Source organism: Amblyraja radiata, chromosome 4, assembly GCF_010909765.2.
Source record: "Amblyraja radiata isolate CabotCenter1 chromosome 4, sAmbRad1.1.pri, whole genome shotgun sequence".
Lineage (NCBI taxonomy): Eukaryota > Metazoa > Chordata > Chondrichthyes > Rajiformes > Rajidae > Amblyraja > Amblyraja radiata.
The window spans coordinates 35779324-35793227 of record NC_045959.1 but is presented as its reverse complement, the minus strand read 5'-3'; the positions used below and the strand labels follow the sequence as shown (position 1 = coordinate 35793227).

The following is a 13904-nucleotide window of genomic DNA, read 5'->3' as shown; positions in this document are numbered from 1 at the left end:
GGAAATCTTTTAGGACCGAGATGAGGAAAACATTTTTCACACAGAGAGTGGATGAATCTCTGGAATTCTCTGCCACAGAAGGTAGTTGAGGCCAGTTCATTGTCTATATTTAAGAGAGAGTTAGATGTGGCCCTTGTGGCTAAAGGGATCAGGGGGTATGGAGAGAAGGCAGGTACAGGATACTGAGTTGGATGATCAGCCATGATCATATTGAATGGCGGTGCAGGCTCGAAGGGCCGAATGGCCTACTCCTGCACCTATTTTCTATGTTTCTATGTTTCGAAGAGGGGAGGGAGAAGAGGGGAGGGAGAAGGGGGGACGGGAGTGTGGGGCTCATTTTCCCCACACAAGCCATTGGTGACTGGGCAATCTGACCCCAAGCACCAAGTTGAAGCAGCCGAAGGCGTGCAGCCCCCATTCCCCCACGGCCACCTTCCACGGGTGGAGCGGAGGTGTGAGACAATGTTCATGTCTTCACAGTGATGCGATGGACGCGGGAGTCTGGACCAATCGCTGACAAGTCCCGCCCCCCAGCAACGTCAAGTCTGTTATTGGACTTTTCTGTTGAGCAGCAGTCCGTCGTTTGTCTTTTAGGCGACGCCGCCTTTTGGGTAAGTCGCGTTTCGACAGAGCGGCCATTCGGTAAGTTTGCTTTTAGGCGACGCAGCCGTTCGGTTCCTTGGGATGTAGGCGTCCCGCCCTTTCGGTTAGTTTGCATTTAGGCGTCCCATCCTTCAGGTAGTAGGTGTTTCGTCTTCGGACTCTTTCGGTTTATTGGCGTTTTGGCCTCGTTTCCATTCGGTTCTTTGGGTTCGACTTGTTTGCTTCGGCTTCTTGCTGTCGGCACCACATCCGGGTACCGTGTATTTGATTGATTGAATGAAAGTCAGGCATGGAAACAGGGCCCTCCGACTGACCGAGTCCATGCCAACCATCCTTTCACAGTAGTTCTAAGTTATCCCACTTTCTCATCCACTCCTGACACGAGGAGCAATGGACAGAGGTCCATTAAACTACAAACCCGCATGTCTTTGGGATGTGTAAGGAAAACGGAGCACCTGAAGAAAATCCATGCTGTCACAGCGAGAATGTGCAAACTCCACAGACAATTTGAACCTGATTCTCTGGCGCTGTGAGGCAGTGGCTCTACCAGCTGAGCCATTGGATGCTTTAAGGATAACTATATAATCTGAAGCAGGTTCTCGACCCGAAATGTCACCTATTGCTTCTCCCCAGAGATGCTTCCTGTCCCGCAGAGTTTCTCCAGCATTTTGTGACTATATAATCCTACTTGTTTATAGAAAGAGTGGTACATGACATGACAATGCTGACTTGGTAGCCGGTGGTAAATGTTATTACGTTAATGTTCGCAGCAGTGTGCACATTATCATTAACAATTTTAACCTGGCTCCAATTCACAAATGCTGGTGTGTCTCTGGTGTGAATCTTTTTTGTTTTAAATAACTGAAAATTCTAGATTTTATCAAACACTAAAAACCTCTGAACCAAACTAAAACCAAAAAAAACTGAAACATTCATGTCCTTCCCAATGCCCTTTTCCTTACCTGAAAACGAAATATTAAATCCTTCATATGATATTGAGAAATCTGAAATAAAACGTAGCTGAGCCTTGTAATTTCCATAGAGACCGGCATTAATCGGTTGCAAGCAGCTCCGAGCCTGTCAACCGTGCCAGTGGATGAGTAAAGCTGCCATTTTCTGTGATTAGAAAGTAGTCATGATGATCCTCCAGATGAAAGGTATGAAAGGTGAACTGAACACCTGCAATAAAACAAAAGTAGAAGTCCACATCAAAACACATCACAATCAGCCAACAATCATTACAAAGCGGTATTTCCTTTCACGGATACTCATCCAAAATAAAGACTCAGACTGTCAGAGTGAGGCCCAATGCACATTGGAGGAACAACGCCTCATATTTTGCTTGGGCAGCTTACAACCCAGCGGTATGAACATTGACTTCTGTAACTTCAAGTAACCCTTGTTTTCACTTTCTCTCCGTCCCCCCCCCATCCTCGTTCTCCGACTAGTTCTAGATTAAATGTGACTGTATGCCGCGTTGTCACCTTCCCCTCAGCTAACAATGAACTGTTCTACATTTCCTTATCACCATCCGCTTTGATCTGTCGTTTTCATACTTTTGCCTTCTATATCTCTAGACCCCCACTCCCCTGACTCTCAGTCTGACGAAGGATCTCGACCCGAAACGTCACCCATTCCTTCTCTCCAGAGATGCTGCCTGTCCCGCTGAGTTATTCCAGCATTCGGTATCTATCTCCGGGTGTAAACCAGCATCTGCAGTTCCTTCCCACATATAAAGACCGTTCACTTGAGCATGATTCGTCAATGCAACAAACTTTGCCACTGACTTCAATTGGCTGCTCTCTCTACTGCTTTCCCCTCCACCTCAACCCCATGTGCACCCATCTCTCCCACTTACCTTGCTCTTCCACCAAGCGCCACCCCTCCCTAACCTGCCCCAGTAAGCTCCTCTCCAGCACGATATATCCCTCCATCCCCTCTTGCCGCTTGTAGGATATTCCATCCATATCCCTCAATCCAGCTTTTCACTTCACTCCTATTCTTACCCAACAGCCTTTCTCTTCTTTTCACCAACAGCCTTTCTCTTCTTTTCACCTCCTGCCTTTGCCACTATCCCCATCCATTGACTAATAAATCCTTTCACACCTGTATCCACTTATCACTTGGCAGGCTTGCCCCACCCCCAACTCTATTTTCGGGCTTTCTTCCCTCTAATCCATCAATCTGAAAATGATCCTATCAGTCCACATCCTCCACAGATGCTACCTGACCCATTGAGTTCCTCCAGCACTTTTCATTTTGCTTGAGATTCCTGCACTTGCACCTCTGGGATATGCTGCTGAAATACGTTGGATTTAAACAGATGGGTTATGAATAAATTAAATGAAATTGATCAGAAATTTATTCACAATGCAAGGTTGTAAAACTCGACATGGTCTTTAAAATAAATGAATAGTTCATGTAAATTTTAACTGTCCTTTACAGCCTAGATTAGTTCCTACTATTAGTTTGTTAATAAATGAATTCCTACCTAAACAATGTCTTCTAGCTTTTACTTGTTGAAGCTTTTCTCGTCCACATGAATTATTTCTTTGCTTACAATAGTGAACATGTAATCCCAAAGTATAAACATACACGATTCCAATATGAAGCAGTATAAAGTAATGCATCTGCAGTCACAAATATAGCAAATTTCACACTGTGCTTGTACGGTATTCCTGTAGAACGTATTCATCTTTCCAAGGTGGGGATCAAGGAAAGAGCATTCACGTCGTGGCCCTGTTTCCACCAATCTTTCCATCACCACGCACAAGCAACACAAGAGGCGACAAGACAGACACCATTGTATGCAGATGCCGAGAAGTGTGTTCAGCTCTGGCTGAACAACTTCTAATTTTGTGTGTGGAGTCGATAATAAGAAGTTCTTTCTAAGGTCGACACAAAATGGTGTAACTCAGCGGGTCAGGCAGCATCTCTGGAGAGAAGGAATGGGCAACGTTTCGGGTTGAGACCCTTCCTCACAAGGGTTGAGACCCTTTGTCAGGGGAGGAGGCGGAACAAAGAGGTGGAGATGGGAAGATGTGGCCAGTAGTTGGATCCCGTTGGAGGTGGCGAAAATGTTGGAGGAATATCTGCTGCATGTGACGGCTGATGGGGTGGAAGTCTTTGTTACAAATGGGGGGAGGGGGAGTAAGAGCGGAGCTGTGGGATATCGGGCAGACCCTAGTGAGAGCCTCATCTGTAATGGAAGAGAGGAACCCCCGTTTCCTAAAGAATGAGGACATCTGTGATGTCCTGGTATGGAACACCTCATCCTGGGTGCAGCTGCAGCGTAGACGGTGGAGTTGAGAGTAGGGGATAAAGTCTTTACAGGAAGCAGGGTGGGAAGAAGTGCAGTTAAGATAGCTATGGGAGTCAGTAGGTATATAGTAGATGCCGGTCAATAGTCTGTTTCCCGTGATGGAGACAGTGAGATCTAGAAACGGCAGGGAGATGTCGGAGGTGGTCCAAGTGAATTTGAGTGCAGGATGAAAATTAGTGGTTAAGTTGATGAAGTCAGTGAGTTTTGCATGGGTGCAGGAGGTAGCACCAATGCAGTCGTCCATGTAGCGTAGGTAGAGATGATCATATTCATCTTTCTTCTGTATGCTACAACATGTGTATTGTCTGCCACTTTGCCAATTTTGATCTGAATTTGTAGATGGTTACAATTATGCAAATGTTTGACTAGTGTGTATCTAACAGCGTATGAAACCCATCTTTATCTCTTACATATATGTGCTTAAAAGCATGTAATTTAGTGATTGTTATGTGTGTATTGCAATTATTTCAAGTATTGATAAAAGATAGCCAAAATTGTATTAAATTACTTAGTTGTCTTGAAAGGCCGTGGCTTAAGGGCCTGTCACACTTACACGATTTTTTCGGCGACGGCCTGCGCCCGTCATAGTCGCAGCAGGTTGTGGAAAATTTTCAAAATTATGAAAATCCAGCGGCGCCCAGAAAAAGTCAAGTCACATTTATTTATATAGCACATTTAAAAAACAACTCTCGTTGGCCAAAGTGCTTTACATTTGTTATAAGAATAGTATAAACAAAGAAACTACATACATATATACATATAGCCCTCGCTCAGTGGACGTCAGGAAAGGCTTGGGAGTATAGATAAGTTTTTAGTCTTGACTTAAATGAGTCGATGGAGGGGGCAGTTCTGATGGAAAAGGGGATGCTGTTCCACAGTCTAGGAGCTGCAACCACAAAGGCGCATGATTCTTTGGGTGAATACTCACGACAATACAGGCGTCACCCCGCGACATGTCACCTGTCTGGTCATTGTGACGCCTGTATGGTCGTGAGTAGTTGCCAAAAGAGTCGTACCTTTCTCTGGTCGTCGCTGGATTTTTGACATGTTGACATTTTTCGACGACCTGCTGCGACTAATGACGGGTGCCGGCAGTCCTTGAAAAAATCACGTAAGTGGGACAGGCCTTTTAACTCTTGTTTCAATATTCCTGTGTACAGTATAATGGTCATTTTGTATCATATACAAATTTGTATCCGAGCCATAATTAAGAGGGCAACTGGGCTCCACAAGAAAGCCAGGTTAAACATAAAATTCCTCCATCGGGCAATAAATGCCCAAGTCTAAAGAAAAAATGAATTAAACAAAACTATGAATGTGCTGGAGCTCTCATAGGCCAGTCCCTATGAGATACAGAAGAACAACATTCTTTTGACTCAATACTAAAACATTTCAGCAAAGTATTACCAAGACTAAAGAATGCTGCCTTCACAGAACAAAGGCAAAACCAAATAAGTCATGCTAAGCCTTTATAAATCATTTGTTAGTTCTCAGCTGGGATATTCTGTCCAATTTGCGGCACCATGCTTTAGAAATGATTTCAAGACTGTTGAAAAGCTGCAGGAAAATCGGCTGGGAATAATAACAAATATGAAGGATTTCAGTTCTGTTCTACTTCATGCAGAGGAGAATCATGGAGATATGATAGAGGCAATATAGATCATGACAGGTTATGATACAGTTTTATCACTTTTTATCCACAGGTTGGAAAGCTAGTAGTGAGATGGCATTTAGAAGAAAAAGAAGAGAAAGAAGATGAAAATTGAAGGCATTATGATCTGGAATGTGCTGCCTGTAGGACTATGGAAGCAGGTTTAGCAGCAATCTTGAAAGGAAATTGGATGCGATTTCAGAAAAACATCATTTGCAGGATTAAAGGGGTTAAAAGATTTGCAGGGGGACTGGATGCATTTAATAACATTTTCAAAGATCCAACACAGGTAACAAGAGGTGAATGGCTTTTTCTGGGCAAGATGATTTATAATTCCATTCGATTTTGCTTTATTTCTTTATAATGGAAAGGTTATAGAGTATGTTGCACTGGAAAATGTACTGATTTATGTGATGCACACATTCCTCGTATTCTGCTCTTGTTTATTAATGAGTCCTACTGTTAACTACATTTCATGATTATGGGTGGCTGCATAATTAACTGTGATGTACTCAGAATGTTGTTTGTCCAAATCTGTGACAATTACTGATGAGCTTGCATCAAAGCCAAAGGTCACAGATACCATGGTTAATGCTTTCTGTCATCTATGCAAGGCTGTGCTTCTATTCCAGCCACCACTGATGGAAAACATCCCTTTGAGAAAGCTACTAATCTGTTTGAGTGCAATATGATGTGACACTCGCAGGTTTTAATAAAAATGTTGTTTGCTTTTAACGGTTCTACAAACAAGTGTCTGTTTAATATGATGACATTTTGAAGTTAGAGCATAAATTACTGATAATATTAATCAGAAAATGTAAATAATCATATTCCTCTGTTGATATGACCATAATAACTTACAGCAGTGCCATGTTCACAAAGACAATGTATCTATTTATTCTGGACTTTCACCTCACTCTGACAGTGTCCCTATGGGAATGGAAAGGGGAGTTAAAGTGTTTGGCAACTGGAAGTTCGCGTAGGCCAAGGCGGATCGAGCGAAGGTGTTCAGTCTCGCTTGGTCTCGCTGATATATAGGAGATCACACCTGGAACAGTGGATGCAGTAGATGAGGTTGGAGGAGGTATAAGTGAACCTCTGCCTTACCTGAAAGGACTGTTGTGGTCCCTGGAAGGAGTCGAGGGAGGAGGAATATGGGAGTTGTGTCTGAATCTGGTTCTTTCACTTTAACAATCGCTTTCAAGGTTTGGCTACCAAGCATTGAATTACAGTACAACTAACTAGTAATGAAGACACAAAGATCTTGAGCCAAACACAAAGCACTGGAGCAACTCAGTGGGACAGACAGCATCGGTGAAGAGAATGGATAAGTGAGACCATTCTTCTCTGCAGATCCTCTCAAGCTCTGTCAAGATGGTCGGGGTGCGTCGATGCACAGCTATTTTCAGGTCCTTCCAGAGATGTTCGATCAGGTTAAAATCCGGGCTCTGGCTGGGCAATTCAAGGACATTCACAGACTTCTCACAAAGCCACTCCTGTGTTGTCTTGTCTGTGTACTTAGGGTCATTGTCCTGTTGGAATGTGAACCTCCGCCCCAGTCTGAGGTCCTGAATGCTCTGGAGCAGGTTTTCATCAAGGATCTCTCTGTACTTTGCCCCGTTCATCTTTCCCTCGATCCTGACTAGTCTCCCAGTTCCTGCCGCTGAAAAACATCCTCACAGCATGATGTTGCAGGTATGGTATTGGCCAGGTGATGAGGGGCGCCTGGTTTCCACCAGACGTGACGCTTGGCATTCCAGCCAAAGAGTTCTTTAGGTGCCTTTTGGCAAACTCTAAGCTGCTGTCATGTGCCTTTTACTGAGGAGTGGCTTTTGTCTGGCCACTCTACCATATAGGCCAGATTGGTGGAGTGCTGCAGATATAGTTGTCCTCCTGGAAGGTTCTCCCATCTCCACAGATGAACTCTGGAGCTCTGTCAGATTGACCATCAGGTTCTTGGTTACCTCCCTGACCAAGGCCCTTCTCCGATTGCTCTATGGGCGGCCAGCTCTATGAAGAGTCCTAGTGGTTCCAAAGATCTTCCATTTAAGAATGACAGAGTCCACTGTGCTCTCGGGACCTTCAATGCTGCAGAAATTGTTTTATACCCTACCCCAGATCTGTGTCTCAACATAATCCTGCCTCGGAGGTCTACGGACAATTCCTTTGTCTTCATGGCTTAGTTTTTACTCTGACATGCACTGTCAACTGCGGGACCTTATATAGACAGGTGTGTGCCTTTCCAAATCATGTACAATCGATTTAATTTACCACTGGTGGACTCCAATCAAGTTGTAGAAACTTCTCAATGATAATCAATGGAAACAGGATGAACCTAAGCTCGATTTTGAGTGTCATAGCAAAGGGTCTGAATTATTTTTAAGTTGTTTGCAAAAATTTCTAAACATCTGTTTTTGCTACTTCATTCTTGTGTATTGTGTGTAGATTGATGATTATAATAAAGAATTGAATCTGTTTTTAAATAGGCTGTAACATAACAAAATGTGGAAAAAGTTAAGGGGTCTGAATACTTTCTGAATGCACTGTATGTCCTTATTGGACGCAGTTTTGGATAGAGAATAGTACCCAATATGTTTTCTTCTCTTTCACAGTACTGGTATTAGTTCCTGAATTTTCAGTGATTTTGAAACATTCAAGGTAAAATGTATGCTTTGATTTCGACTTTTTTTTTCTTTTGGGGGCCAGAAATTTCCAGTACCACATTAAATAGTCTGACAATAAAAATCAGAAGGGGCTCTGTCGATTGCCTAAAATGCTGGTAAAGTCATTTTGGTCACATATCCAATAGACAAAGCCTTTTTAGAAAATAGTGCAATATATAAGTAATACAATATTGCCTAGCAACAGTGTTTAGTTTAATTTAGAGATACAGTGCAGGAACAGGCCCTTCGGCCCACCAAGTTCATTCCATCTAGCGATCCCCGCACACAAAAACACTATCCCCCACACACTAGGGACAATTTACATTTATAGCAAGCCAATTAACCTACAAACCTGTACATCTTAGGAGTGTGGGAGGAAAGCGAAGATCTTGGAGAAAACCTACACAGGTTACAGGAAGAAGGTACAATGTCCATATTGTAGTCAGAATCGGACCCGGGTCATTGGCACTGTAAGGCAGCAACTCTACTGCTGCACCACCGTGCCACCCTGGCAGTGTCTGCTCAGTGTCTGATTTATCTTCTACCTATTTCAGGAATTATTTCTGTTCTCACTTCTCTTCCAATTCAACATCCTCTGTTTTTTTAGCTTGTCCAAAAGCGGCCTTAAAGCATTAAATTTGATAGATGTATAAATATTCCTCACTCTTGCCTGTAACTATTGCAATGCTAATTGGATTAATATTGCACTTTTGGATCATTTGACCTGCACCATTTTAAATACCTGCTCTTCAGAGGGGTTTTTTGCGCATTCTTAAGAAATAATTCCTTTTAATGTTAAATTCATCAAAAGGATAGAGTACGATCAGGCAACTCTAAAAGAGAAAGAAGTAAAATCCACCGATATATCATCCATTACCTTTACCATGGGATACCTCCACAGTCCAGGTACAATTTAACGAATTTGGATAGAAGTCAGGATAACCGGGTGACAAAATAGTTCCAGCGGGTCCTTGAATCGTTCCACCACATAAAGCTGTGAAGAGAAACCCAAAATTGTAATTTGTGGAAAAATTAAGCATATTTAGCACTATTTAGTATTTGCAAGGAAGGAAAAATTATGAATAGAAAAAAGCAAAATAAAGGATTTTAGAATGTTAATACATCACAAGTTTAATCATGGCCTTGAAATACTTGTCATGTCCACAGGTCGTTCACACACTCACAATTATTGTAATTTTCTATGGTAAATCTATTTCAATAAGATAAATATGATGAGAACAATTCTGAAATTCCTACATTTCTCCCCCCATCGAAAAATAGACGTGAAATGAACAGTTCAGACAAGCCTTCCAAATCACTGATTCCACGCAGGATTCAACCTCTGCAAATTGCTCCATCAATTTCTGTAAATGGTGCTATCGGGCTGATGGAACTTCAGACTGAATTCCTCAGAATGTAGAACTAGGGCACACTCATTTACATTTCATTCAAAAAGAGGAAAATTCAAACCATTCTTTGAATCAGTCTGGTAAAGATATGCAATGCCAGCAAAGGCTAAGAAATGGCTATGACCCTTTTGGGGGCATGCTTGATCCTGAATGTGTAGCCATGAGTATAAAGCTTCTAGTGGTGGAGAAAAAAACTCAACCAGGCAATGAAAAACATATTATTTTTTTTCTCATCAGCCACATTAAATGTGAAATGATCTACTCCTGATTTTGTTTCTTATGATCTTTAATTCTGACATAAATGTGGCTCCATACCACATTATTGAGTGCAATCTTTTAATCTGTATTTGTTCCTGGGATGTTTCAGCCAAACCCAACATCAATGTCCAACCACTGGGTTTCTAAGAGAATTCAGAAGCCAGATAAGAGTCCCCTGTTGATGGATGTGAAGTAACATTTACACAAGAAACAGTATCAGGAGTAGGTCATTCAGCCCATCTTATTTAGACCACTTTATGCAATAATGAATGTTTCATATCAGTGCCATTTTCCTACATCAATCCTATAACATTTGAATACATTAATATCAAAAAGATCACAGCATAATTAGGGATCATTTAGCACATCATATCTAACAAGAAGGCCATCTGAAAGAGTTGGCACATGCATTTTTTTCAAGTAAAGGCGGCTTGCATTTTAATCGTGCTTGATTGATACGTTTTTGAAATGCCTCGCTTGTTCCTTTAATACTATTGTTGAAGTAACACGCTCAAATTTAATGCTGTCAGCATAGTTGCGCATACGTTTAATTTACATAATTTTGAATTACACGGTGTCTTCAAGCACCTAACCCCCATGTAAAATGCAAGGTTCAAGTTCAAGTTCAAGTGAATTTATTGTCATGTGTCCCTGTATAGGACAATGCAATTCTTGCTTTGCTTCAGCACACAGAACATAGTAGGCATTTACTACAAAACAGATAAGTGTGTCCATATACCATAATATAAATATATACACACATGAATAAATAAACTGATAAAGTGCAAATAACAGAAAATGGGTTATTAATAATCAGAGTTTTGTCCGAGCCAGGTTTAATAGCCTGATGGCTGTGGGGAAGTAGCTATTCCTGAACCTGGTTGTTGCAGTCTTCAGGCTCCTGTACCTTCTACCTGAAGGTAGCAGGGAGATGAGTGTGTGGCCAGAATGGTGTGGGTCTTTGATGATACTGCCAGCCTTTTTGAGGCAGCGACTGCGATAAATCCCCTCGATGGAAGGAAGGTCAGAGCCGATAATGGACTGGGCAGTATTTGCTACTTTTTGTAGTCTTTTCCTCTCCAGGGCGCTCAAATTGCCGAACCAAGCCACGATGCAACCGGTCAGCATGCTCTCTACTGTGCACCTGTAGAAGTTAGAGAGAGTCTTCCTTGAGGCACCTGTAATTATCTAAATGACCTAATTACCTTTCAAACAGTGAATTGTAGATCATAACAACTTACTACAAGATAATGCTTTCTCTCATTCCTTGCCAACTTTTCAAAAACCTGTATCCATTATTTAAAAGCGTAAATGCATCATGCTTTTTCACCAATTTACTCTATGCAGTCCTTCTTAGAATTTCAAACACATCCATTAAATCTTGTGGCATCCTTCCTGCTTTCAGAAGAACATTGTCCACTCGACCAGTCTCTGTGTAGCTGGTATTATTGAGGTAAATTTCTTCTCCGCCTTGTCTAATTTTTTTAACTTTCCTTGCCATCCATAAAGAGTTGAGTGTGTATTCTGAATTTCTCTACCACTCACGACCAGACCATTGGTAAAATGCATCATCTCATCTTAGCCACATTCTGTTACATATCTATCCAATTGCTGGTTCAATGTTTTCTTCAATCCCATATTTTAAGACAACTGTGAATTTTGAAATTATGCTCTGCACCCAGCTGTTATGAGGAGAGTTATCAAAAAAGAAGCAATTACAGTACTGATCTATGTGGCATAACACCTTCCAGTTAAAAAAAAAAACATCTGCTCAGCAGCACCCTCTTCATGGCAGAGATCATGTTTACATAACCACATGAGAATTTCCAAAAATATATACAAATGTTAATATGGTGGGTTGATAATTTGTTTATTCTCCACTACCTTTCAAATACTACCTAAAGGAATTCATATTCTGAAAATTGTAGTCTTGAGTTGTCTGAAACATCAGGAATAAATGATTAAGTTCTCAAGAAATTGGGATTCTTCTTCAGCCTCGTTATCAGAAGCAATAATGTCCATCATGTCTTCTCTACTGTTCAACAAGATCATGACTAATCTTTTGTTTTAGCACCCTTGGTCTAAAGAAGGGTCTCGACCTGAAATGTCACCCATTCCTTCTTTCCAGAGATGCTGCCTGTCCCGCTGAGTTATTCCAGCATTTTGTGCCGAGCTTTGATTTAAACCAGCATCTGCAGTTCTTTCCTACACCCTTTTCCTGCATTATTGGTACTCGTTTATTATTGTCATCTATACTGAGATAGAGTGCAAAAATGTGTTTGCAAGTACATCAGCGCCTCTACTTCCTGAGAAGATTACGGAGATACAGGTATGTCAAGGAAGACTCTCTCGAACTTCTACAGGTGCACAGAAGAGAGCATACTGACTGGCTTCATCGTGGTATGGTATGGCAACTTGAACGTCCAGGAGCGGAAAAGACTGCAGAAAGTTGTAACCACTGCCCAGTCCATCACCGGCTCTGACCTCCCCACCATCGAAGGGATTTATCGCAGTCGCAGCCACAAAAAAATCAACATCATCACCACACCATCCTGGCCACACACTCATCTCTCTGTTGCCATCAGATAGAAAGTACAGGAGCCTGAAATCTGCAACATCCAGGTTCAGGAACAGCTTCTTCCCCACAGCCATTAGGCTGTTAAATACGACATCAAACAAACTCTTAACTCTAACAGCCTATTGCACTTTATCTGTTTATTTATGTGTATATATATGGTCTATGGTATATAGACACACTGAACAGTTCTGTATTATGCCTACAATATTCTGTTCTGCTGAAGCAAAGCAAGAATTTCATAGTCCTATCTGGGACACATGACAATAAACTCTCTTGACTTTACTTGATCTGGTCCAATCACGCTATTTATGAGTACGATCAAGCCGCACACGTGAAACTGGTTTTGCAAAGAGAAAAATACAAGAATGCAGAAAATAATGCTGCAGCATTAAATTTGTTATTGTTGCACAGAAAGTACAGAAAAAAATGCAAGGACGAAAATGAGATAGGTTGGGAGATCAGGACAAATCTCTTAGGTTGTGAGCAAATCATTCAGTAGTCAGAAGTTGTTCCTGAATCTGGTGATCCGTCCTTTGAAACATTTATATTTTATGCCCAGTGGAGGAGTGGTGCAGAGGGAATGACCAGGGTGTAAATGTCCCTTGATAATGTTGGCTGTTTTCCTCTGGCAGCATGAAGTGTAGATGGAGTTGATGGGGGCAGAAGTTTGTTTAGTTTGTTTGTGATGGATTGGGCTACAGCCAAAACTCTGCGATTAACGTGATATCCTTTGTTTCTGTTCATATCTAAAAAGCAATCTCCTTCTTAAATATGTTCAGTGACTGAGCATCCATAATGCACTTCAGTGATTCTTTAATATAACATGTACCCAGGTACAGTGACATGCTTTGCTTTATATGCAACCCAGTAAAATCAAACAGCAGACCTCACCTGGGCAATGCACAGGTGTTGCCATGTTTCTGGTGCTGACAAACTTAAAAAACTTCATGGAACAAACTTATCTTCTGCATGCAGCCGCACGTGGCAGCAGGCGGCCCCACGTCGGGTCCCCCTTCATTCTCGGCGGGCCACCCCCCTCTGGATACCCCGTTTGTTAGTAAATTCAAAGGATTTATTAGCATCTGGTTGAAGAACTTACTCTTTATCATGTTGTTGTGTGGCAGACATAATATTTAGAGACTGTGACCCCCAATTCTGGACCCTGGTGCAGGGAAACATCATCCCCACCTTTACTCTGTTGAACCCCATGTGAATTGTGTGTGTGATTACATATTCTTCTACATTCATGGAAGTGCAGGCATAGTCTGCTTAATCTCTCTTCATATGAAACATATGTAGTATATATTTATATTTTTATATATTTTATTTCGAAGAAGTAAAACAAAAAAAGTTAAAAACAAGGCAAAACAACAATAAAATGAAATGACCAATAAACCTATACACCTCATTGAATAACCTC

At 41.6% G+C, this 13904-nt stretch overlaps 1 protein-coding gene across 1 annotated transcript in view; it reads right to left on the bottom strand.

The window, feature by feature from the left end:
• csmd3 (CUB and Sushi multiple domains 3) overlaps positions 1–13904 on the bottom strand; it is a 751933-nt gene that overhangs the window by 457208 nt on the left and 280821 nt on the right. The window contains 3 exon segments of the mRNA XM_033020379.1: positions 1566–1662; positions 1664–1782; positions 9117–9233. Coding sequence (XP_032876270.1) covers positions 1566–1662; positions 1664–1782; positions 9117–9233 — 333 coding nt within the window.